Below are 27,229 nucleotides of genomic sequence, written 5' to 3' on the forward strand. Positions count from 1 at the left end.
CCAGCTTCACAGCTCCCATTGGCTGAGAATACAGCCAATGGGAGCTGCAGGGGCCACGTCCATGGCCAAAGGCAGCGCGCAGAGCCCTTTGGTCACCCCTGCACTTAGGAGCCGAAGGGACATGTCACCACTTCTAGGAACTTCCTGAAGTGAGTGCCAATGGAGCCCGAACCCCCTTCCTGCGCTCCAACCCAGCCACCTCCTGCAGCCAGGCTCTCACCCGGATCCCATACCCCAACACGTTGTCCCACCCCAGAGCCCCCACCCCCTCCCACAACCCAACTCCCTGCCTAATGGGTGGAACAGAACGAGCGAGGATGGAGTGAGCAATGGGCAGGGCCTCCAAGAGTGGGTGGGGCCTTGGGGAAGGGGTGGGTCCTCAGGGAAGGGGCATGGCTGACATGTTCAGTTTTCTGCAAATAGAAAGTTGGCATGCCTAGCTCAGACGTGTTTGTTTGGGCAGCCGGGGGGGGGAGAAGCGGTAAATCACTGGAGTGGGGGAGAACAGGTAAATCACCAGGGCGGGGGAGAGGGGTCTGGGGATGCCTGGGCTGTCCAGGGACATTACCAGCTTCGGGGGGTGGAGGGGGAGAGAAGAGAGAGATGGAAACTGAGTTTCCCCCCGTCTCTCCCCCCCCTTCCCTGCACGGAACAGATGGTGCTGTGTCAGATCACGCCCCAGAAACTTCCCCTGGCTGCAGGAAGCTCTGTACCACAGGGGGGAGGAGGAGGAGGTGGTGGCGGCGGCTCAGCATGGGGATCTGGCTGCAGGGGCAGGAAGGCAGGGGGAGCAGCTCCCTGTACGGTGACTCCTCCCCCTCCTGCACATCCAGAACCCCTCCCCCCAAACCCCTTCCACAGCCCAGAACCCCCTCGAGTCCCCTCTGCATCAGGAGCCCCCCCACACCCAGAATCCCCCTACCAGCTCCCCAAATCCTCACCCACGAGCCTCAGCCCCTGCATCAGGAGCTCCCCATACCCAGACCCAACCACTGAGCCCCAACTATAACCCCCCCACCATGACCCCTCCACCCAGCCCCACTGAGCCCTAACCACCTTCACCTGGATTCCCCAGTAGAGTCCTATTCCCCCCCTCCACCCAGACCCTGCACCCAGATTGTGCCACACAGAACCCTGGTACTCTTGAGGGAATTCTACATAAAAACCCCAAACAATTAAAATTCTGCATATTTTAATTGTCAAAATAACAAATGCAGCAATATAATCACATCATTTTCAATTATTTTGGTAATTTATTTCAAAATGCTTCTCAGCAAATAATTTAAAATGGTGTGATTACAGTGTGTTATTTTGACAAATAAGATGTGCAGAATTTTAAAATATTTTTGTGGAAGAATTTAATTTTTTGGTGCAGAATTCCCACAGGAATATTGTTGGGGAACAGTCAACATGGCTTTTGTAAAGGGAAATCATGCCTCATCAATCTGTTAGAATTCTTTGAGGGTGTCAACAAACATATGAACAAGGGTAATTCAGTGGCTACAGAGTACTTGGACTTTCTGCAAGTCCTTGACAAGGTCCCTCACTAAAGGCTCTTAAGCAAAGTAAGAACTCATGGGATGAGAGAGAAGGTCATCTCATGGATCAGTAATTGGTTACAAGACAGGAAACAGTAGGAATAAATGGTCAGTTTTCATAGAGGAGAGAGGTAAAGAGTGGAGTTCCCCCCAAGGATCTGGGCTGGGACCAGTGCTGTTCTGCATATTCAGAAATGATCTGGAAAAAGGGGTAAACAGGTGGCAAAATTCACAGATGTTACTAAATTACTTAAGAATTAAGTAATTCTTCAGTCTGCTTTGGACATAACTAAGGGATCTCACAAAACTGGGTGACTGGGCAAGAAAATAGTAGATGTGCAAAGTAATGCACATTAGAAAACATAATCCCAGCTATACATACAAAGTGATGGGGTCTAAATTAACTGTTACCACTCAAGAAAGATCTTGGAGTCATTGTGGATAGTTCTCTGAAAACATCTGCTCAATGTGCAGCAGGAGTGAAAAAAAGCTAACAATGTAAGGAACCATTAGGAAATTAATAGATACTAAAACAGAAAATATGCCATAATCAATGGTATACCCACACCTTGACTACTGCATGCAGTTTTAGTCACCCCAACTCAAAAAAGATATGTTGGAAAAGGTACAGAGAAGGACAAAAAAAGATTATGGGTATGGAACAGCTTCCATATAAGGAGAGAGAAAAAAGACTGGGATTGTTCAACTTGGAAAAGAGATGACGGGTGGGAGGGGGCTATTATAAAGATGTATAAAATCATGATATGATGTTGAGAAAGTAAATAAGGAAGTTTCAGAATAGCAGCCGTGTTAGTCTGTATTCGCAAAAAGAAAAGGAGTACTTGTGGCACCTTAGAGACTAAGGAATTTGAGCATAAGCTTTCGTGAGCTACAGCTCACTTCATCGGATGCATTCAGTGGAAAATACAGTGGGGAGATTTTATATACACAGAGAACATGAAACAATGGGTGTTACCATACAGACTGTAACAAGAGTGATCAGGAAAGGTGAGCTATTACCGGCGGGGGGAGGGGGGGAAGACAACCTTTTGTAGTGATAATCAAGGTGGGCCATTTCCAGCAGATGATGAGAACAGTAGGAGGGGAAATAAAAAAGGGGAAATAGTTTTTTTTTACTTTGTGTAATGACACATCCATTCCCCGTCTTTATTTAAGCCTAAATTAATTGTATCCAGTTTGCAAATTAATTCCAATTCAGCAGTCTCTCCTTGGAGTCTGTTTTTGAAGTTTTTTCGTTGAAGAATTGCCACTTTTAGGTCTGTAATCAAGTGACCAAAGAGATTGAAGTGTTCTCCAACTGGTTTTGAATGTTATAATGCTTGACGTCCGATTTGTGTCCATTTATTCTTTTACGTAGAGACTGTCCAGGTTGACCAATGTACATGGCAGAGAGGCATTGCTCGCACATGATGGCATATATCACATTGGTAGATGGGCAGGTGAATGAGCCTCTGATAGCGTGGCTGATGTGATTAGGCCCTATGATGGTGTCCCCTGAATAGATATGTGGACACAGTTGGCAATGGGCTTTGTTGCAAGGATAGGTTCCTGGGTTAGTGGTTCTGCTGTGTGGTGTGTGGTTGCTGGTGAGTATTTGCTTCACGTTGGGGGGCTGTCTGTAAGCAGGGACTGGCCTGTCTCCCAAGATCTGTGAGAGTGATGGGTCATCCTTCAGGATAGATTGTAGATCCTTGATGATGCGTTGGAGAGGTTTTAGTTGGGGGCTGAAGGTGATGGCTAGTGGCGTTCTGTTATTTTCTTTGTTGGGCCTGTCCTGTAGTAGGTAACTTCTGGATACTCTCAACCCCTCAGACAGAGACAAACACCTAAAAGATCTCTATCAAGCATTCTTACAAACTACAATACCCACCTGCTGAAGTGAAGAAACAGATTGACAGAGCCAGAAGAGTACCCAGAAGTTACCTACTACAGGACAGGCCCAACAAAGAAAACAACAGAATGCCACTAGCCATAGTAAAACTATTTCCCCTTGTTTATTTCCCCTCCTACTGTTCTTGTGCTGGAAATGGCCCACCTTGGATTATCACTACAAAATGTTCCCCCCTCCATCCCATCCCCCACTCTCCTGCTGGTAATAGCTCACCTTTCCTGATCATTCTTGTTACAGTCTGTATGGTAACGCTCATTGTTTCATGTTCTCTGTGTATATAAAATCTCCCCACTATATTTTCCACTGTATGCATCTGATGAAGTGAGCTGTAGCTCATGAAAGCTTATGCTCTAATAAATTTGTTAGTCTCTAAGGTGCCACAAGTACTCTTTTTTTTATGAATAAGGAAGTGTTATTTATCCCTTCACGCAAGACAAAAATCAGGGTTCACTCAATGAAATTAATATGCACCGAGTTTAAAAGAAAAAAAGGAATGACTTCTTTACACAACACACAGTCAACCCATGGAACCCGCTGCCAGGAGATGTTGTAAGAGTCAAAAGTATTACTGGGTTAAAAAAAGAATTAGGTAATTTTATGAAAGATAAGTCCACCAATGGCTATTAGCCAAGATGGCCATGGACAAGTCCATGCTGTGTGTCCCCCTAAGAGTCTGACTACCAGAAACTGGGAGTGGCAACAGGATAGATCACTTGATTGCACTGTTCCACTCATTCCCTCTGAAGCATCTAGCATTGGGCTAGATGGACCATTACTTTGATACAGTATGGCCGTTCTTATGCAACAGGGAAGGGGGAGAGACAAGGTAGCAATGCGAAGAGAAGGCATGACACAGTAGAAGCAATAGGGAAGGATAACAATCTTTGAGGCAGCATTCTGGATGCATATGAGTGGGGCAAGATTGCTTTTGTCGAGACCACAGTAAACGATGTTGCAGTAATCAAAACATAAGATGAGGAGGAACCTAAATGAGATTTTTGGCTCTGTAGGTGGAGAAAAAAGGCTGTAGGTTATGCAGAAAGAATCAGCAAGACTTAGACGTAACGTGAAGGACCTACAAAGAGATTCACGTCAAAGATGACACCTAGGTTATCGATTGATAGACAGGCAACTGGTGTTGTCCACAGTGATCAAGAAAGGAGGTCGCAGATAGAATTGCGGTGAGAGGGTTGGGAGGAGAAGAGTAAAAACTTTGTTTCAGCCATGTTCTGTGTGAGCTGAAAACTAGACATCCACTAGGAGAGCTCAGAGAGACAGGCAAAGATTATAGTTTGGACAGAACTATAGAGAGGTAGATCTATGAATCTTCCACATAGAAATAGTAGTTGAATCTGTGTTTGCAGATAAGATTACCCAGAGATATGGTATAGAGGGAGAAGAGGAGACAACCAAGGACAGAGCTGTATAGGAGATCCTTCAAAGGACACACTAAAGGAGCAATTAGAGAGGTGGGGAAGAACAAGGAGAGGACAGAGCCATGAAAATCAATGGAGGACAAGATTTGAAGAAGAGCATGGTCAATGATGTCAAAGGTGACTGGCCAGGTCAAAGAGAACAAGGATGGAGTAGTGGGTTCTGAACTTTAACTAGAAAAGAGTCATTAGTGTCAACAAGAGTTTGGTTTTAGTGGCGTGCAAGGGGCCTGAAGAGCATTGAGGAATGAACTAGAGGAGATGAACTCCAGACAGTAGTTGCTGACAACAGTGCATTCAATGAGCTTAGAGATGAAAGGAAGAAAGATAGAGTGGTAGTTGGAGAGGCAAGAGGTGTTAAGGTAGGGTTTTGGTTTTTGTTTAAGATGGGAGAGACTAAAACATAACTCTGTGTGGTATGCAGTGTTGTTGTAGCCGTGTTAGTCCCAGGATATTAGAGATTCAAGGTGTGTGAGGTTATATATTTTATTGGACCAATTTCTGATAAGGTTTCGAGCTACAAAGAGCTCTTCCTCATGTCTAGGAAAGTTATTAAACTGTGACACTCTGGGGTCAAGGCTGAACAGACAGTTTAGCATAAGTAGTTAGCACATATTTTAAGGGACCATTCAAGGACCACTTCACTTGGTACTTAGGCATGACACTCTCAGTATCTTTTCCAGACCTAAGGAAGAGCTCTGTGTAGCTCGAAACCGTCTCTCTTTCACCAACAGAAGTTGGTCCAATAAAAGAGATAAAATAGAAGTATAGGTGGATGAGGTTAATATTTATTTTCTAGGGTATTTCAATTAATTAAGAGGTCTTTATTATCTCTTTTTTTTTTTTGCGCAAGAGTTGATAAATATTTTATGCTTACATGTCTTCAGAATCACAATGCCCTTCTTTGACATGCTCATCTTCCATATCCTCTATTTCAAGATTGTCTTGATGTTGTACATCTGCTACAATGGGAACGTCAACTAGTGTTCTGTACAACTTGGAAAGATCTGGGAGTGAACATGTTCTTAACATCTGAAAAGGTCATAAACTTCAGATTAGGATATTCAACAACAAACAAGAAACAGAACTGGAAATTAAAGATCAAATCAAAGTAGGAATACCTATTTAAAATATTATATAAAAAACCTCTACACAGTTAGTAAACTAAGTATGGAACATATGAGACTGCATGTTTTGCCTTTCCACTAAAATGGGAAAATGTCCATTTTACTTTAAGTGTTGAGAGGGTCTGAGAAACTCAGAACACATGTAAACTGAGTTATTCTTTTTACATAAAGAGACTGTTCATTCTCTTCCTAGTTATCTTTTTTAAAAAATAAGTACTTTACTGAGATAAAAACTAATTACATTGGACAAATGATATATACATATATATTAGTTCAAGTACAGACATTTCCTAAAAAAAAAATCAGATCACTACCATCTTAAAACCACCTCCACAAAACAAATCTCAATTAATTTATTAAAACCACCTTGTATAATTAAAATTGAAATAAGTTTTTTAAATGTCAGTTTATTTTGCACTATTTATGGTGTTTGTTTAAGCTGAGAGATGAAAAGGAAATGAACAAAGTCAATTCAGTTTTTTTAATAGTACATTTCAAGTCAGTTTCATTTACAAGTTCTCATCCACAGCAGTGTTCTGGAATGTTAGTGGTAAACAAAGAATATTTATTTGTTTAAAAACAAAAACAAAAACAAAACCTTTGATTTTACTGTCAACAGAAATTTTTTAAAAAAATAGAACAAAGTAATTGTTTGCTCTGTGCTCAAACAAGAAGGATATGGTTCTGATAATTAGGTTTCTAGAAACCATACTGTACATTATACACATTCTTGGTGAAACAAAACACTAAGACCTAGCCTACACTTGGAAGTTTACCAGAAAAATGGCATCTCTGAAAATATAGCCTTGAAATATATTAACACAATTTTGAATCCTCCTGACAAAACCCTGAACTTCTGCTTGGGGAACTTTAAATGAGTTCCCCAAGGGACTTAAGTACTGTTCTATCAGCACAATGCCAGTGTGAATGCTGAAGTAGACAGCAGTACAGTACTCCAGCAACAAGCCCACAATCTGTTTCCACAGAAGCAACCACTCTGATCAAAGAACTCTGCTGCCCTGGAGTCATAATGACCAGAAGCATACGCCCTTGTAGGCCTGAGACCTGATCAACACTCCCCCCACCCCTTACCCCCAATATTAAACCAGCTGTCACGGTTCCTTCCCCACTCTGAACTCTAGGGTACAGATGTGGGGACCTGCATGAAAACCCCCTAAGCTTATTTTTACCAGCTTAGGTTAAAACTTGCCCAAGGTACAAACTATTTTCCTTTTTCCCTTGGACTTTATTGCTGCCACCACCAAGCGTCTAACAGATATATAACCGGGAAAGAGCCCATTTGGAAACGTCTTCCCCCCCAAAATCCTCCCTAAACTCACACCCCCTTTCCTGAGGGAGGCTTGATAAAAATCCTCACCAAATTGCTTAGGTGAACACAGACCCAAACCCTTGGATCTTAAGAACAATGAAAAAGCAATCAGGTTCTTAAAAGAAGAATTTTAATAGAAGAAAAAGTAAAAGGATCACCTCTGTAAAATCAGGATGGGAAATACCTTACAGGGTAATCAGACTCAAAACATAGAGAATCCCCCTAGGTAAAACCTTAAGTTACAAAAAGACAAAAACAGGAATATACATTCCATTCAGCACAGTTATTTTATCAGCCATTTAAACAAAAACAGAATCTAACGCATATCTAGCTAGATTACTTACTAAGTTGTAAGACTCCATTTCTTTTCTGTTCCCGGCAAAAGCATCACAGACAGAGAGAACCTTTTTCTCTTCCCCCCTCCAGCTTTGAAAGCATCTTGTCTCCTCATTGGTCATTTTGGTCAGGTGCAAGCGAGGTTATCCTAGCTTCTTAACCCTTTACAGGTGAAAGGGTTTTTCCTCTGGCCAGGAGGGATTTTAAAGATGTTTACCCTTCCCTTTATATTTATGACACCAGCCTTGAGTGAAACTTGGGAGTTCACCACTACAATTGAAAAAAGCAATGTCTGCAGCTGATAAAGCACCCTCCCCCCCACCTCAGGAATGTTTCTAACAAGAGTTATAACCACAAAGGTTGTAAAGACACTGGGAAATTAGGGAGGATACAGGAAGAGACTCAACAAATGGTAAGATAAGCTCTGACCAGCATTTTATGCTGACCATCTGGACAAACAGAGAAGGTCACAACTACGTTACAATTGGGCATGAAAGATAAAATGTAAAGAACTTGGGCAGGAAGGAGGACACATAGATGCCAGGGCATAATTGGTATAAAAAAAATTATTATTGAGGAGAGTGGGATAATGTGATAGGTTTAAGTAGCACAGAGTCCTGTGGTACCTTATATACTAACAGACATATTGAAGCATAAGCTTTCGTGGGTGAATACCCGCTTCTTGAACACCGGACTCTTTGCCGCTTTTACAGATCCAGACTAACACGGCTACCCCTCTGATACGAGATAGGTTTCGTAAATTTGAAGGAGGGAGCTAGTTTTACCTATATAATATATATGAAAAACAAAGCTTCTTGGGAACCATTTCCCGATTGCAATGCAACATCAAGCTGCTAGAACTCCAACCCCTCTGCATGACTGATGTGCAGAGGCATCACTGGGAACCCCCAGATGAATGAATCCTGACTGGCCATCAGGTGAAATCTGTCTGTACATTGAGAGTGGTGAGCATAAGAGATTTGCTTGGTATATGTATTCTGTGTGTGTTGCTAATAAATAGATGGTTAGAGCACAACTGTGTAAGGCTCTTTCATGTGAAAAGGTTCCACCGACCCGTAGAGCCCTGGGAAAGGGCAGGTGCTTCAATTGACCAGTTTTCTTCCTGAGCACTGTGGGTAATGATAGGTCTCTTATATCTTAAGCCCACAAAAATGAAAGGGTGGGGGTGACAAAATTGATTGGGTTATGCCTTGAGCCCTCGGTATGATATAGGCAGGGTGTTTTAAATTGACCAGGTCACACCTTGAGCCCTCGGTAACGTATAGCTGGAGTGCCTTAAATTGAGCAGGTAACACCCTATCATTTAAAATTCCCATTGTATTTGGAAACACTTTCTGCTACCTCATCTTTGCAAGTATGTAAGCATGGCTCTGACTAAAACTCCAGCTAAAGTGTGAGCGACTACCAGGTCCAGGAAAGAGGTCCTAGATTTCTTTGGCTTCTAGGGAGAAGTAGCTGTGCAGGCACAGCTGCAGAATTCCCACAGGAATAAAGAGGTACATGCTGATATTACAAAGGAGACATGGAAGCTAGGTACAACAGGGACAAGTTTCAATGCCAGGCAAATGGGAAGGAGCTACAGCAGGCTTACCAGGACAAAAGGAGAGCAACAAAAAGTCTGGCATTGCTCCCAAGTATTGCTGCTATTATATGGAGCTCAATGCCATTCTGAGGCAAGATTCCTATTATTGACAACAGACACTCATGAGCTCCAGAGGAAGGCGCCTCAGAACTGCAGAATAAAAAGGAGCTCACTGAGAAGAGGGACATGGATGATGCAGGGGGGACATGGACGGTATGCAGCCAACTGAGAGCCACCCAGAGAGCAAACTAATCACTGAGAAAGAGGACTCAAGAAGGCAACATTTATTACTCCCATTTACGCAGCTCTTTAAAAACAAACCAGCCAACCAACCAACCACTTTCTCAAAAGCACCATACATTTCACCACCCCCTCAAATGGTAACTGACTGCATGAACTGCAAAAAACTGGGAGTGGGGGGGGAAAAACCAAAAAGCATTTCCAAATAAATACTTTTGCAAATAGCCCTGATGATCTTGAAATACATTCTTTCACAGGCAGTGTAACCAAATAAAATTAAACACACTGCGAACAGGAGAAAAAAAAATTCTAGCAATTTTAAGCTACACACAAACCTATACTTGAGCATTCAAAGTACATATTGGGACAATGCCTACCTGCTTACAAATAAAATCAAATTCATACAATTAAAACAGAAAATAGTACTTGCAAGCAAACCAATAATTGGGATTTCAGACTACATGATTTTGCAAAACACACATTGTAACTGATTGGATACAGGTTTAAAAATCCAAAACACATGATCTCCACGCTGTGGAAAGAGACAAAAACAGTGTGTGGTTAGCTCAGAGGGGGCTTGGTTTGGTCAACATACCCAGCAATCAAAATCCTCCACTACTTGCAAGGTTGTTGGTTTATTTTGGCCTGTGCAGCTTTTTGGTCCTCTTGGGCAATCTCACTGAAGATTTCAAGCAAGTTTTAATTGACCTTTTCCCCAGATGTTTCTAGGCACAGCAGCCTTGTTTCTCCACCCATAGTAGAACACCTTCCCACCCTACAAGGATCCCTGGCGTGAGAGAGGCCATCACTGCAAAGAAGCCAGCAGCATACAGCCCAGGCAACTAAGACTTCTTGAATGGCTGCTTTCACTGGACTTTTGGCAGCTTCAGGAGCTATGCATCTACCAGGATCACCACTGCTGGTGGAAAAAAATGTCCTTGCTTCCAGTTTGTCTGAACTCCCTCTACTGGCCTTCAAACAACTCCCCTGCCCCCAACCGAAGCAAGCTCCCCACAGACCAACTCAAAGGAGCACCAGACACTGACAGAAAAACAGATGCAAAACCTGCAGCCATATCTCCATTGCTACAATGACCAACACCCCCCATAATGCACCTTTCAAAAATCCATGGATCCTACTCATGCCTATCACAACATGTGGTATACCTCACCAGTGCCCTAAATGTCTCAACTATGTGGGTGAAATCAGACAATTACTATGCTCTTGAATGAACTCTCAGAAGAAAACGATAAAAGACAAAAAAAACACCCTATCACCTGTGGGCGAACACTTTTCACAAAGCAATCACTCTATATCTGACCTATCAGTACTCATCCTCAAAGGAAACCTGAACAACACTTTCAGAAGATGAGCCTGGGAGCTGAAATTCATAACTCTGCTAGACACCAAAAATCATTGACTGAACAGCCACTGGATTTAGGGTTTATTATAACAATCTGCAACCCTCTAACCCCGTTTTTATCTATGACCGCAGAGGTGTTAACAAGACACTCTACCTTGAATGGTCCCTTAGAATATGTGCTAACTACTTATGCTAAACAATCTGTTCCACCTTGCATTTAGCTGTGATACTCTAAGTATCTTTCCCAGATCTGAAGAAGAGCTCTGTGTGGCTCGAAAGCCTGTCTCTCTCACCAACAAAAGTTGGGTGGGTCTAATAAAAAAATATTACCTCACCCTTCTTGTCATTCCAAAGGGCCATGATACAGCGCTGACAATAGAGGATTAAAGCAGGACATCCTCAATTAAAATAAAAAGAAAAGGAGTACTTGTGGCACCTTAGAGACTAACAAATTTATTAGAGCATAAGCTTTCGTGAGCTACAGCTCACTTCATCGGATGCATCCGATGAAGTGAGCTGTAGCTCACGAAAGCTTATGCTCTAATAAATTTGTTAGTCTCTAAGGTGCCACAAGTACTCCTTTTCTTTTTGCGAATACAGACTAACACGGCTGCTACTCTGAAACCTGTAATTAAAATAAAAACATCCTAGACAACAGGCTGGCTCCCACCCAGAACCACCATTTGTCAGTGAAGAGGTTAACCTGTAAGCGTTTGATCACCTGGGGAAGCTGATCAAGGAGTCACCTAACAGAGAGGACTGGAAGATATGAAAGAACAGGGGCTGTTCTACTTAGGGGTCTTTGACCATTTTTCAACAGCTCAAGCTCAGGGGAACTGCTGCAGGAGCCTGATGAGGCGGGGAGAACTCTGCCTACTTGAACTCAGATGGCTCCCCCAGAGAAAAGATAAGCTACAGTGAGGGACATATATTCAGGGTTTTTGTTGTTTTCTAAATGATCCGTCTTTTCTTGTGCTATCTCTCAATAAAGAGCAATGGTGTTTTAGAATCCTATATACGGATATGCACAAACCTACCTCGGGCCCCTGAAGAGTTAACCTATGAATCCAGGATGTCTAGGGAACTGGGAGTCAGAGGGCCAGACAGGAGGTCTGGCTAGATTTACCTGAGAAGTGGGATAATTAAAGGAAAGTTAGACCTCTGAGGAGGGAACCTGAAGAGAGCTCAGCTTGGTGTCCCTATCCCCAGACACTGCCCACAAAGGCAGATCATGGTGGGCTTTGTAGGGGAGATACTCTTAGAGAAGGTGAAGGACTCCCAAAGTCATCCCAGTAACTCAACAAGATTTGGTACTGAGAGGTGACATCAGACAAGTCATGGCACACTACGTATGTATATTTGTAAATAAATAAAAAGCTCAAGATAGACTTACACAGACATGGTAAGATGAGCAGTTTGTGTATATAAAACACATTTTTAATGCTTCCAGTTCCATGTTTTATTATTTGTTCTTCCTTAATAAATAAAGATAATTTATTTTCACAAAATCTAAGACTCAGCCTGATATGCTGTATTAAGTTATTGAGACACCTGAATGTTGTTTCTTGAAGTGACACTATGTAATTACCACATGCTAGAGTATCTCCGAGTTTTAGCCTTTTCTCTGGGGAGAAAAAGCTAAAACCGTTCAACTCTAAGCCTAAAAGAGACACAGTGAGTGTATTGGATGGTGGCAGCAAATGTACCAGATAAAGAGTCACTAAGTACATGTGTCAGCTGTCCTCCAGAGAGGGACAAGGTCGTCTCAGGGTGCTAGAAAGAAAGCTGCAACCCGAGAGTGTTCCTAGACATCTCAAGCCTAGGGGCAGTTCCTGGACACTGTTCAGAATCTGGAGCTTTAAAGCTTCATTCAACATTTGGATCCCCTCAACATTCTGGAGGGAGAGCTCAACTAGATCTGTGACCTGTATTCCTAACAATTTGAGCTTCATGTACATTCCCTGACCACCCAACGTCACATCAGTACAACATCCATGGTGATCCACCAATACTTGTAAAACCATGGAAAAAAGTATCCTTTTCTCTTTCTGTACTTAGAAACAACACCGTGGGTGGGCGGCCGGGGCACTGATTCAGGGCATTAATATTATTTCCTGCAATTGCCCAGAGTCACAATCTTGTGCAGGAGGACACACTTAAATGGCCTTGCAAACCTGGGTGACAACTACTTCCATTATAGGTTTTCCAATACCAAACTGATTTCTCACTGATCAACAGCAATCTAAGGTTACAAGCTTCCAGAGAATGATTGCCACCTATTCCTCCACTGCCGGCCCAGCTCTTGTTTTGGTGCGACTGCCCTGCAGGGCTGGGAGCTGTTTACCAAGCTCACCCAAGAACCTGGCCTTCCACAACCAAAAGTTCTGCAGCCACTACTGATCATCCCCAGTTTGCACTGCGATTCGATCCCACCACTCACTGCTCGTTTCACAGGCCCACAACCACTGCTCCACCACGTACACCTGGAAAGTAATACGTGCAGCTTCTGAGAGTGACAAAGGTGAGAGATTGAAAATCCAGTGTGAAGAAGTAGATTTTGGGATGGACAAGAGGGAATTTGAACATTAACTCCCACAATTCCCTGAGAAAAGTACACTGAAGAAATTTCCCAAAAGGTGGTGCACTGGCCAATGGTGTGGGGGACACTAGAATGCACAGTACTACAACCAGCTGATGTAACCAGGTGTTGTGAGGACAGATTGCACCAGCTATGGCAGCCAAATATGAATGCTCTCTTCTCAAATAGCTATGTCTGTAGCTATATACTGGCAAAAATTTTCCCAGTAAAACTTTCTAGTGTAGACAAGCTCTGGAAAAGAGAAGATTTAGTTTAATAAAAGGTAACATTACTGTTTACTCGCCTTTGGATTGTTTGCATCAAACAGGCCAGTAGAGAGCCCAATCAATAATGAACTTTTGCCTTTACTTTTTGCTGGCGATACAGAGCGTGAACGAGGTGGAAGAGGCTCTTCCAGTGAAGACTGAGCTGACAGAACTGGTGAGGCTGCTGGTATGGCTTGTGGCTGTGCCACCTTCTGGAAAAAAGGTTCATGTTGCATAGAGTCACTGAGACAAGTATCTGGGGTGGAGAGACAAATAATGTTACAAATCCATGTAGACAAAAATTCCAAACCTTTTAGCAAATGGCAACAAGGGTTGAATTAGGATAGTCCAATTACATCATAAAAAGAGGCGTATCAGCTAATCTCTAGATTCACTTGCTTTAATATATTGTTTAATTTGTTTTAATATAAACGGTCAAAAAATGTTTATGTTAGGAAATTCAATTCAAGTTTCTCCCGTCCTTTATTTACCAAGACTTTTTAAAAAAACAGATGCAAAATTTTACAAAGTTGCAGTATGAATATTTTTATTAATCAATATTCAACTTTTGAAACTTGTAAGTTGTAAACTACTACTTTGTATATGGCCACCATATACTCTGCTGTCATGTTTTTACTTGGTTTCACACTGTTTAACTATCTTACAAAACTAAGGTGGCTCATTTTCATTAGTGTAAGGTATATTTGTGCAGGGTATACTGCTTATAGTTTATTATAGAGAAGCTCCCATAAGGAATTACTGCAAGAAAGTTTTGACTAGCCACATTTTATTTGTAAATTACTATATAAAATCTTGTACATTATGTTAAAAACCTATAGCACTGAAAGTCAAATATATATAGTCTGATGAAATTTAGAAGTATCATTAGTTGACAAAGTATTTTCTCACAATACAAATCTTAATATAGAAACAATCATGTAAAATACTGTACATGTTCTGAAGTATTCATTTTATGTCAGGGATACTGAATTATCCCTAAAATTTGTGAATCGTGGGAACATATTTGTTTAATAATATTAACTGTTGCAGCACAGTCCAGTCATTCAGATAGTTTTATTTCTACTTTGTCCTGTTTTAGTCTTGCATGCAATATATTGTAGGACAAATACCCATTATGGGAAATTTGGAACTAGTATTAAAAATACAATATTTTGTGTGTATGTGCATACCATAAAAATTGGAGCCCTACATTTCATAGGAGCAAAGAATTTCTTTAAAGCTTCCTCTATCCTGGATCTACAAAGGTTGTTTTATTATTATTATTTAATAGTGGCCTAAGTGTACCTGTGCTTCATAGAAGACACTAAAAAGACAAGCCACTTCCCTGAGCAGCTTACTAGATGAAGAAATGCAAGCAAAATATTTCCAAATTTGCTTGCTCTACCTCCACTAAAAAAAGACCCTAAATACATTTTGGGTTTTTTGTTTCTTTTCTTGAAATTGCAACAGAAACCTCCACTCTCCCTAAGAGTTTACCAGTTTCTGCTGAAGTAACTCAGGACAGAGGATTCTCCTTTCAGCAGAATGCTAAAGCACAGTGGAAGAAGATACATGCACACCACCTTAACACTAGAAATCCAGATCCAGACAGTCATGCTCCAAGAATGGATGGCATTAGCCATGTAGGGGATGGCTTAAGAGCATCCAAGTGATGCACTGGATAGCCTCCCGTAATGTAACTTGTGAAGCTTTGTTTGAAAATTCAACCTGTTCTCCCTGATGGATGCCCCAGAGCAGGAAACTGATATAAGTATAGGTTTCAGAGTAGCAGCCGTGTTAGTCTGTATTCACAAAAAGAAAAGGAGTACTTGTAGCATCTTAGAGACTAATAAATTTATTTGAGCATAAGCTTTCATGAGCTACAGCTCACTTATAGAGTGCCCAAAATTCCCCTGTAGTACTGCTGCCTCTGCACAACTCCACCTCAGATCAGCATGGATGAATTGAGTGCACAAGGTCAAACCTCATTTGATGGAGGGAAAGAAACAAAGAAACTCGGACGTAAGGAAAGACAAATTAACTAATTCTCAAAAGGCCCAATCCTCACTCTTAATCCTTGCTTATGCTAAATTCCCACTGAAGTCAATGGAAGTGGACTCCTAAATTTGTGGGATTTTTAACTGAGTATATCAGAAATGAGCCCATGGCTGTAAAGAAGTTCTACATCACTGCAGACCTCTGAATTGCATAATACCCTTTGCATACCGTTCAGCCAAGGGATAGGTTTGTATGCATCAATCAGGCACTGCAGTTTCCTCTCAACATTTTTCAAAATGGGAACAACTGCTTCAGATAAAGTGATCATCTTCTCTGTGGCTACTCTGTTTGCTTATATGAAAAAATATTAGGAAAATTAAGAAGAGCAGGTATAAAAACCTGCTTGAATGCTACAGGCATAGCTGATTGTTAACATTCTCCTTTCACCCATCCATTTATTTCTTGCTCTTTGTTTGGATTTAGTCTTTACATTTCATGATACTGAATATCCCTTAGCTGTCTATACATCTCTCCTGCGCCAATTTCTTTAAGTCACTATGCAGTTGAAGTCTTTTGTCCTGTTGATTTGCTACTCTTCCAATTTTGGTGTCATCCGCAAGTCTGATTTACAGCAATACGAACACCTAATGAAAAAAGACCTGCCACTAATTCCAAGGAGACAGAAAGATGCTTGAGATTTTCAAACTAGTTGGACAAAAGCAATGCAAATTCTAAGAGAGTCCTGGACTGCATTACAGTTAACAGGGCTGACATTCTCATAGACTGACAGCTACTTCAACATGAAAGGAAGTCTGTGGACCACCTGGAAGTACTCCATAGACCACCGGTGAACTCTTGTAGAAGAAATTCTTCTAGCAACTACAGAGAAGGAAGATTATAATCAGCTAGCAATACTTGAAATTATTAGTAGTTATCAAGCTAGAGATAAATATATGTTTCTAACTTCAGGTTAACAGTGCTTTTACTAATATCTAATGTATAGTGATCAAATCACTGAAAAGAAAAACAATGGCACTTTTTTGGGAAGAAAAAGTTTGATCGGGAAGTCCAAGATTTGGCTTTCTTAATCTATCAGCAGAATGCCTTTATGAACCCTCTAGAACTACCGAGTGAAAGCGGCAATAGGACAGAACAGATTTGTTTTTTGTATTTAAAAAGGTAATACCCATAAACTGTATAACCAATGCTACTATTTTAAAAAAAAAAAAAAGTAGTAGTCTGCTCACTGACCAGCAGAAACTTCATTATGCGGTTGTGTGTTATGTGGCATTTCCTTCTCCAAAGCTGCTTCATCACCACCATCATCTTTCTGACAGGCAGTATCTTCCAGTGGCCTACAATTTAAAATCAGTATTAATGCTATTCATCTACAGAGTAAGTCAGCCAGCCATCAAAGGTAGGTCTACACAGGAAAGGGTGGATAAAAATAATTTTTTTTTTAAATTTAAATTGGATTTTTTTGATAAAATGCTTTTTGAGGGAAAAAGCGATCTAAAGATACTTTTAATTAAGATACATTATAGCTCAGAGATATCTCATCACACAATAGGGATTATAAATTCTATAGTATGAGACAATATATTCATGTAATGTTTAAGAAAAGTTTTGTAAATGAGTTCCAATAGTTCATGGATTAGGGACCCAATCGTATGGGGTTCCAGGGGTTTCTGTATAGATTATTTAGGTTAAATCTTTCTGTCTACTCATTAGGACTCAGTGCTCAGCCTAGAAGATACCATCAGAGATGCTTAGTTTTCCAGTTCTCCAACTGTAAAGTTGTGTCTCCAGAGATAACATGCTTGTTAACAGCAAAAATATTTTTAAATGAATAAATAAAAATAAATAAATAAATAAATAGAGGTGAGAAATAGTTAAATAAAACAATTTAAATATCTGTCTGGTGATGTTCTCCTCCTAATACAGCATGGCAAGAAAATCCTCCAAATATTAATGATTAACTGGTTGAATTGGAGATCATTTACCTCCCAATGACTTCATAAATTGCAGCTTCAATTACCTTTGGTAAACGAAATAACCAATCATTCATTTTCTGATATAGCTGTAAAACTAATCTGAAAAGTTTTCAAAATAAATCACTTTAAAAATGTATAGTGTGTACCTTCTAAAAATGGAACCTACATCTACCTCTGAGTTGTGAAGAATATGTATTAAGGTTATAACAACCAACAAGAATACACTTATGTAGAAATCCATGATTAAACTGATTCTTCCTGACTAGTGATTTAAATCAATTTGATTTAAATCCAATCCATCCCGACACAAGATAAAAGCCCCACGACATGGCAGTGGCTTAGCCAGATCAGCTGATTCGGGCTCACGTGCTAAAAATTGCTTGTGAATGTTCGGACTCCGGCTCTGGAACCCTCCACCCTCACAAGCTCGGACCCCAGCCCAAGCCCAAACATCCACACAGCAGTTTTTGAGCCCCAGAGCCAGAGTCAGCTGATCCGGGCCAGCGATGGGTTTTTTATCCAAGAGTAGATATCCCCACGTTAACAAGACAATTAGAAGCATCAGACCTAAAGCCAAGTAGAACATTTTAATTAAAGTGAAATATCTAAAGTACTAATCCATCAAAAGCTAGCTATTGTTTTGAATGGCTCTACAGACAGTGCCCAAGAAAAAAAAAAAAAGTGAAAATTGTTACTTACTCATTCTCCGTTATTGTTTCCCTTTCTTTAACCCACACATCATGAACAGTGATGAGAAGTTGGTCACTTTTGCACTTTTTATTTTTTTCAGTTTCTTCCAACATTTCTGCGTCCAAATCATCCAGTTCTAAAGTAAATAAAAACATGATCACAACTACAGAGCATCACAGTCAGATGCTCAAATGAAAAAAAAAAAACCTCACAAAAATGTTTGTCTGAAAAGGTTACATTTACATTCTTGGAGGTTCAGTGACTTTTGGTCTTTAACAGAAGGCTCTTTTGCAGACCCAAAAGGCAATGCTTTCCAGCAGGTTCCCAAAGCAAAATTGTCTTCAAGTTTTTGGCATTTAATATACTAGAACCATAATATGACATACTAACGTATTAGTATACATCAAAGTTCTGGCAATTTTTTATTTAAAAAAGTAACAATTACATTATTTTTAATTCCCTACTGATTAAGAAAATGTTTATATTACCATCTAGCACAACAGGCCCGGACGGCACTTGGGTGGCATCAAATGTTTGTGACTCCTCTGGTATAGTCCTTTCAGATTCTATGATACCAACAATTGGAGATGAAGATTTCTCTCCAATATAAGCATTTTCTACTTCACTGTTCTCTTTCACGGTTAAGGGCTGAGAATCTTCTTCAGGAACGTCTATAGTATCAAGTAATACAAATTTATTCTACAATTTTAAAAAGTGAGCGTTATCTGTTTTGGTAATGATAAAGGGTAAACTGTAGAGTTGATAAACCTTTTAAATATAAGCAACTACACATACTAAGAGTAAGGAAAACACTATGTTTACAAACTTTTAAAAAAAATCATGAAGAGGAAAGGTGAATCTACTATGCTTTAAAAATAGTAACAGGTTTATTTATTTATTACTATTTTCATAATTGCAGGGACATAAACACTGTATTTGCCCAGAAATGGAACTGTCTTGCTCTTTTAAGTCTGTATGCTTCTGACTAATATAAAATACTCTTTGGCAGTATTACAAGTTTTACCAAAGGAATCTTTTTACCTAATCTAAGAAAACTTAAGAGTACAAATGTTGGAAACGTACATGAATTCACATATCCCTGAAAGGATGAAAAGAGATCACAAAAAAGACACAAAACCGACATTATTACAAATGACTTATGTAAGATGATATGATTTATGTGCCTTAACATTATGCTGAATGAATTTTCTGCTTACTTGATTAGGCAAGAATAACTATTGGTATTTAATGATCTACCCAGCACAACTGCAAAAGACAGACAGTTAATTGTTGTCAAATCCTAATTCTTAAGATTTATTAAACTTTTACTACCTTAGTACATCGATGTACCATTCCAAAAAGTTAGACATACTCAGTTTGTTTTAGAGTATGGGATTATTTTTAAGAGTTGAAAATCCCAGTGCAATTACACTGATTTGTCTCTCTCTGCCAGGACAGCATGATCAACTGTCTCAGTGGAGAATCACAAGGAAAGAAACTAACATTAGATGTTGAAACACTAACAGCATCTGGCATTTAAACACCAGAAGCATGGGGGAGGGAGGGAGTGGGGAATAAAATAGAAAGGCCAAAGAACACAGGGGAAAGTTATTAATCCTATCAGAGATAGCTGCTTTGGAAGTGCCAGGATTGATAGGTGAGGAGCTCAATAACATTATCTAATATCAGATCACAAGTGTGCCAAGATTCTGGTTTTAAAGAATGATTCCTACTTTTTTGTCCAAATGATTCCACTTTGCCAGATGTCTAATCCTGAATTAACACAAATAAGAAGATTATGGGGCTAAATAATAATTTATTTGTCCAGTGGAAGCTATTCATTTAAACAACCAACCAACCAACCACAAAACCCACAGGTTCAGATATTCTCTTATTTTGAAGAAACTTCAAATTTGCTCCAATAAAATTAAATTTCCTGCCTTTCACAGTCCTTTTTAGCATCCTGTTTCTTTGTCAAGTTTTATTTTGTTTCTTTGTATTTATCACAATTGATATACAAGAGTGGGAATGAGGAAGAAGATGAAGAGGAAGGAACAAACAGGGACAGAATAAGTTTCTATTGCTAGGAAGGAGTCCTCAGCACAAAAGCAAGTAAGCAACAGCTGCTGAAAAGAACTCTGCTGAATAGCGGACTTATTGTCTTGTTAATTAAGATCCTACCTGAAAAATTAGTGGCAGTTACTTACCTGTAACTGGAAGTTCTTAGAGATGTGTGTTCCTTGTCTGTATTCCACTGAGGGTTTTGCATGCACACCATGCACCTGGAGTCAGAGAATTTGAAACTAGTATCCACATCTTATGGGGGTGCCAGAGCTGGCAATGAATCGTCAGTACTGCTTGGAACCACTGGATCCCATTGTTTATGGGTCTTTTTCTCGAGCCTGAGAGACTTGGAAAGTACTCCATCCCCTTGGGCTGAGCTAGTGGAAGGAGTGCCCATTTTTGATTTGGAAGAAGACTTAGTCCCATGCTTCCTTATTTCCCAGCTAGGTCCCACCCTGGGGTCTCAGGGTGTGGTTCCACCAGCACTGGAGTCAGCCATAGTAGCAGGAAGAGCGCTCCTTGCTGAATCAGACCAATGTGGGGGTGGGGGGGTTCCTCTGCTTAGATCTGAATGTAGTCTCATGGCGAGCTCCATGAGATGCTTCTGGAGGCTAAGTGCCCAGCCTTCTCAGGCATAGCTGAGGAAGGACCAGCAAATACTGCACCTGGACATGGATATGATCTTCTCCCAGGCAGTAGAGACAGCATTGGTGGTCGCCACTGACCAAGAAGGATCATGGACAGGAGGAACAGAATCTGAAGCCCAAAGTTTACCTAAAACAACTCTTAAAACTACAAAGAAAACAAAACTGGTAAAACTGCTATAAAAAAAATCACAAACTATTTACAACCATCTTTTAGAAGTGTGTCAGACAAGGACACAAACTTTTGACTCAGACCATGCACTACGGAAAAGGAACTGTAGATGAAGTCAATCTGCCCCACCCTTTATTGCCCTGGATAAAAACACAAGGTGAGCCAAGCATATGTGCAGATCAAGACACTTTTCAAATTCTCTGACTCCAGGTGCATGCAAACCCTCAGCGTAATACAGTAGGGACCATCATTAAAAGAACTAGCCAAATCATGATATTATATTGTGATAAGAAGTTCAACAGGAAAAAACATTACTCTCATAAGCTCTATTCAAGGTAATTTTCTAACCCTGCAGTTCAGACAACCCCCAATTCCTGCTTACCATTTGTGATTATTATTTCCTCCAGTAATTCAGTTTGAAGTTGTAGCTCTGCTTCCCCCAGTATCTTCAAAACTGAATCAGTAGGGCTTTTGCCCCAAACTTTTCTCTGGGGCTCACCAACATCTAGTTTAATTACCTCCCCCACAGTCTGCCCTGTTGGGAATCATGAAGAACAAATATGTTTATCATCATTGTTCACAATCTTATAAAATCAAGGAACGACTATGTCTATTGCTTTTTATTTTGAACACACAAGCCTGCAAAGATAGATCCCTGATTAAATTTAAAAGTCAGAAGAATCTCTCTGGGCACTAGCTTCAGAAGTTTCCCCTGTAATTTCCACTTAATCGTAACAGCAGCAGACCCACCGATATGCTTTAGTCAGAAGAAGGTGGTGTGTCTTTTTTGTTTGTTAGTTTTTAGTACCTGAGGCAATGTGGGTAAGCCACACAAAGGGGAATTTTCCACAGCCTTTTCAACAGGCTTGTGCAGACCTGGACTTCATACCAAGAACTTCACCTTTGCCCCAAGGAACTTGTCGTGTTTTGGGGAAGGAAGGGAAAATAGGAACATTTCTTACCCTTATTTTGCCTACTGTGTCTGCCATTTCAGAAGGAAGGATTGAGAGGGAAAGGGCGGGCAAAGGGAGGTGCTGCCTCAAAAGCCCTCAAACACTCCAAAAATATATATGTTTGAAAATAATTTGAGAAATGCACGCAACAGAATAATGAAAATTAGATAAACTCAGTTTAAATTTTAAAAAATTCCTTTGAAAGGCTCTGCTTCAAAGGGAGACTTTGAGCTTCCCATTTTATGCATGCTTGAAAGCAAAGGGTTTTGTAACCTTCCTGAACAGCAGTCCTGCACTTTAGTTTAGAGTCAAAAGATCAGTTGGTAGGGAGAACTCCCACTTTAAAAGACTATCAGACGTGGAGGAGACAAAATTTAAGAGTATTAGGCTTGAACAACAATATCAGGAATTCTATCAAGCTTGAACTGAGAAAGGGTCCAACATAAAAAACTAAAATAAAAGTAATAAATATAAATTGAAAAATCTCTTCCATTATATCCTCTAGTACTTTTGAGATGGCATACACCCATCAGAAGAAAAAATTGTTACTAATCTTTCATAACTGTTGTTCTTCAAGACTTGTTGCTCATGTCCATTCCATGCTAGGTATGTGTGTACCGCGTGCACAGTTGCCAGAGATTTTCCCCTTAGTGGTATCCCTCAGACTGGCTCTAGCACCCCTGAACCCGTGCACATATGCACCAGTATAAAGAGCACTGCTGGCTTTGCACCATCTTGGTTCTCTCTCGCTGATAACTCCGACAGAGGAATAGGAGGGTGGGTCATGGAATGGACATGAGCAACACATCTCTAAGAACAACCGTTACAAAAGATAAGTAACTGTTTCTTTTCCTTTGAGTGCTTGCTCATGTCCATTCCATGATAGGTGACTCAAGCAGTACCCCTTGGAGGTCGGCTCAGAGTTTATGGATGTTCTGATTGCAACACTGCTCTTTCAAAACTGGCATCGTCACGGGACTGCTGGGTGATGGTGTAGGGGGACGCAAAGGTATGGACTAACCACCATATTGTAGCTCTGCAGAGGTCATGGACTGGTACTTGTGACAGGAACGCTGCTGCTGAAGCCTAAGCTTTTGTGGAATGAGCAGTCACAATGGCTAGAGGTGGAACCTTCGTCTGCTTGTAACAAGCCTGGATACAGGCAGATATCCAGGACAAGATTCTTTTGGATGACATCGACAGCCCTCTCATCCTTTCTGCTACTGCTATAAAGAGTTGTGTAGATTTGCAGGCTTAGTCCTCTCGACATAGAAGACTAGGGCTTGCTAAATGTCTAATGTAGGGAACCAAGGCTCCTAGGTGGTCTTGTGAGGTTTCAGAAAGACTACTGGAAGAAAAAAGTCCTGGCTGTTGTGGAATTCGACACCACCTTTGGTAAGGAGGCCGGATGGGGGAGCAGCTGGACTTTGTCCTTGAAGACCACCATATAAAGGGATTCTGACAACAGGACTTTGATTTCAGAGACCCTTCCGGCTGAGGTGATCGCCACAAGGAAGGCACCTTCCAAGAGAAAAGCAGTATGGAAAAAGATGCTAACAGCTCAAAGTGAGGCCCCGTGAGCTTTGACAGGATCACGTTTAAGTCCCATTGTGGAGATCAGTTCATGAACATGAGGGTAGAGTCTTTCCAGGCCCTTAAGAAACCTGACTGTCATCTCATGGAAGAACATCGATCTGCCCTGCACTGGAGGGTGGAAGGCAGAAATGATTGTCAAGTGAACCTTAATAGACGAGAGAGCCAGAACTTGATGTTTTAGGGGGAGCAGATAGTCCAAGACAGACTGCAGAGAAGACTGGGACAGAGAAACATTCCATTTGGAGGCCCAACAAGTGAAATGTCTCTGCTTAGCCAAGTAGGTGGCCATGGTGGCAGGCTTTCTGCTACCCAGCAAGACTTGTCGTAACCCTGTTCCAAGCAGGCCTGCTCTTCAGGTTTCAGCCACGAAGTAACCATGCTGTCAGGTGCAGGGAGGTGAGGTTCAGATGAAGCTGTTTCTTATGCTTCTTTGGCACCAGGGATGGAGAATGGTGCCAGGAGGAGCACGGAACCGATGGAGCGCTTCACACAGAACCTGAACTGCTTGGCGCCAATTTGGAGCGGCTCAGCTCTGAGGCCGGTCTGAAAGCTGAGCAAGGCCTTCAGACAAATGTTTATCTTTTTGAGAGCGTGTTTGAAACACATGCATATCTGGCACTTCTCTTTAACGCGAGTTTTCCTGAGGCACTTTAGACAGCTAGAGTGTGGGTCACTCACAGGCATGAGCTTGCTGGAGCCGACACACAGCTTGAAGTCCGGGGACTGGGACAGCTCTAGGGGCAAAAGTCCCTCAATGACAGTGACCACTATCCATAGTGAACAGTAGTAAGAACTATATACATGAACTACAATAACTATATATGACAGGAAAGTCCAAACCACTGGGAAGGAAGCCTTGCAAGAGCAGGAAGCAACCATCGTGGGCGGTAAGAAGGAACTGAGAGGAGGCAGAGCCTCTTATACCGGTGCATGTGCATGCAACTCCAAAGAATGCTAGAGCCAGCCCTACAGATAGCACTAAGGGAAAAAATGTCCAGCAACTCTGCACGCAATGCACATGCACACACCTAGCATGGAATGGACAGGAGAAAACACTCAAAGAAGAATGATAGTTTAATTCTGTGGAGACTGATACTCTGGGCTAGAATTTTAGCCTGTCCAAAGAGGTGGGACTAAAAAGGTAACAAAAAGGCCATAGTGATCAGTATATAAATTGTTTTATAAAAATGATCAGAGATTAGAGTCAAATTATATAAACTAAAATCTATAATTAGGAAATGTTGAGTAAACTCAAAACATGCTATAGAAACAGGCCAATATGATATTAAAGTGAAATAAGTGCCTGTACATGAGACCAGCAGATGATCAGTTTTAATGGAATGAAATTGGGTTTTTTGGGTGTACTTGGTAGCTTATTTGAGAAGGAACAATGGGAGGAAATATACTTCATCATATACTGGGACCCAGGAATTTGCCATTACTCTGTTTTCCTGATCCTGAAAGATATTCTAAACACACTGAAGAAGGAAGCCAGATGACATCACCAGCTCCACTGGGTTGAATACTGAACAACTGAACATCTGGCATATGAACTGAAGGTTTCTGCTAATATATGCCTCACCTCCCCTCCAAACACGTAAATGCAACCAAGGAGACAAATTAAAAATAATGCTTAAGCCAGATACATAAAAAAGTAAGAGTTTTGCCTGAAAATTTTCCAGCAGCTGAAATGCAAGTGAAAAAGACAGTAACTGCATCTCTGTAGTATCTTTGATATTGTTTCTTTCCGTAATTTTTTTGTCTTGTCCTCAAAAGAAACAGGTTCAGATCTCAGCAACAACAAGTCATCCTATAACTGATTCTTTTTCTTAAAAAACTTCAGAGTAGCAGCCATGTTAGTCTGTATTCGCAAAAAAGAAAAGGAGTACTTGTGGCACCTTAGATGTATCCGATGAAGTGAGCTGTAGCTCACAAAAGCTTATGCTCAAATAAATTTGTTAGTCTCTAAGGTGCCACAAGTGCTCCTTTTCTTTTTTTTCTTAACAAAGGCTTTTAATACCATCTAAAATGGAAAGGGTACCATGGAAATTTTAATGGTGAGGTTTTGTTTCACTTTTTAAATTTTAAATGCCTTAATTGTTTTACCTTCTTATGTATGATTAATAAATGTGTAAAAAGATCCTTGTAGTGATAGTCTGCAATGGGAGTTAGTCAGCATAACTTTAAACAAACTCTCAAGCTCAGTTAACTATTTGTTCTAGCAGTAGAACTTAACCCTTTTGAGGCCAACTCAGTAAAACTAGTTAATCCCTTGATTCATACATCAATTCTTAACCAAAATAGAACACAGTAGGGATGTTAGTTAATTGTATGGGTTAACTGCGATTAATCAAAAAAAATCACGATTAATCGCACTGTTAAACAATAGAATACTAATTGAAATTTATTAAATTTTTTTGATGTTTTTCTACATTTTCAAATATATTGATTTCTATTACAACCACAGAACACAAAAAGTGTACAGTGCTCACTTTATATTATTTTTAATTACCAATTTGCACAGTAAAAGGGATAAAAGAAATAGTATGAGATGAATTGAAAAATACAAGTACTGTAGTGCAATCTCTTTACCATAAAAGTGTAACTTACAAATGTAGATTTTTATTTATTTATTTTTTAAACATAATTGCACTCAAAAACAAAACAATGGAAAACTTTAGAGCCTACAAGTCCACGCAGTCCTACTTCTTGTTCAGGCAATAGCTAAGACAAACAAATTTGTTTACATATACGGGAGATACTGCTGCCTGCTTCTTGTTTACAACATCACCAGAAAATGAGAACAGGTGCTCGCATGGCACTGTTGTAGCTGGCGTCGCAAGATATTTACCTGCCAGATGAGCTAAAGATTCATATACCTATTCATGCTTCAGCCATTGTTCCAGAGGACATGCTTCCACTCATTAAAAAAAATAATGCATTAATTAAATTTGTGAATGAACTCCTTGAGGGAGAATTGTATACATCTCCTGTTCCGTTTTACTCGCATTCTGCCATATATTTCATGTTACAGCAGTCTCAGATGATGACCCAGCATATGTTTTTTCTAAGCAGATTTAGACAAAACGCGAAGAAGGTACCAATCTGAGATTTCTAAAAATAGCTACAGCACTTGACCCAAGGTTTAAGAATCTGAAGTGCCATCCAAAATTTGAGAGGGACAAGGTGTGGAGCATGCTTTTGAAAGCCTTAAAAGAGCAACACTCCAATGCAGAAACTACAAAACCTGAACCACCAAAAAAGAAAATCAACCTTCTGCTGGGGGCATCTGACTCAGATGATGAAAATGAACATGCATCAGTCTGCTCTGCTTTGGATAGTTAGTGAGCAGAACCCGGCATTTGGCACGTAAATATCTTGCAATATATTTG

At 40.6% G+C, this 27,229-nt stretch overlaps 1 protein-coding gene across 22 annotated transcripts in view; it reads right to left on the minus strand.

The window, feature by feature from the left end:
- NEK1 (NIMA related kinase 1) overlaps positions 1–27,229 on the minus strand; it is a 137,214-nt gene that overhangs the window by 16,415 nt on the left and 93,570 nt on the right. For 17 of the 22 annotated variants that reach the window (XM_043513362.1, XM_043513351.1, XM_043513360.1 and 14 more), the window contains 7 exons: positions 21,671–21,823; positions 18,897–19,079; positions 18,418–18,544; positions 16,972–17,079; positions 14,564–14,567; positions 13,765–13,983; positions 5,761–5,915 (listed from right to left, as the gene is read on the minus strand). In XM_043513362.1, the coding sequence (XP_043369297.1) occupies positions 5,761–5,915; positions 13,765–13,983; positions 14,564–14,567; positions 16,972–17,079; positions 18,418–18,544; positions 18,897–19,079; positions 21,671–21,823 (949 nt within the window). The remainder of the gene's footprint in view (positions 1–5,760; positions 5,916–13,764; positions 13,984–14,563; positions 14,568–16,971; positions 17,080–18,417; positions 18,545–18,896; positions 19,080–21,670; positions 21,824–27,229) is intronic. The other 5 variants (XM_043513352.1, XM_038399264.2, XM_043513355.1 and 2 more) reach the window with 2 other exon arrangements.

This window comes from Dermochelys coriacea, chromosome 4 (genome assembly GCF_009764565.3).
Source record: "Dermochelys coriacea isolate rDerCor1 chromosome 4, rDerCor1.pri.v4, whole genome shotgun sequence".
Classification (NCBI taxonomy): Eukaryota; Metazoa; Chordata; order Testudines; family Dermochelyidae; genus Dermochelys; species Dermochelys coriacea.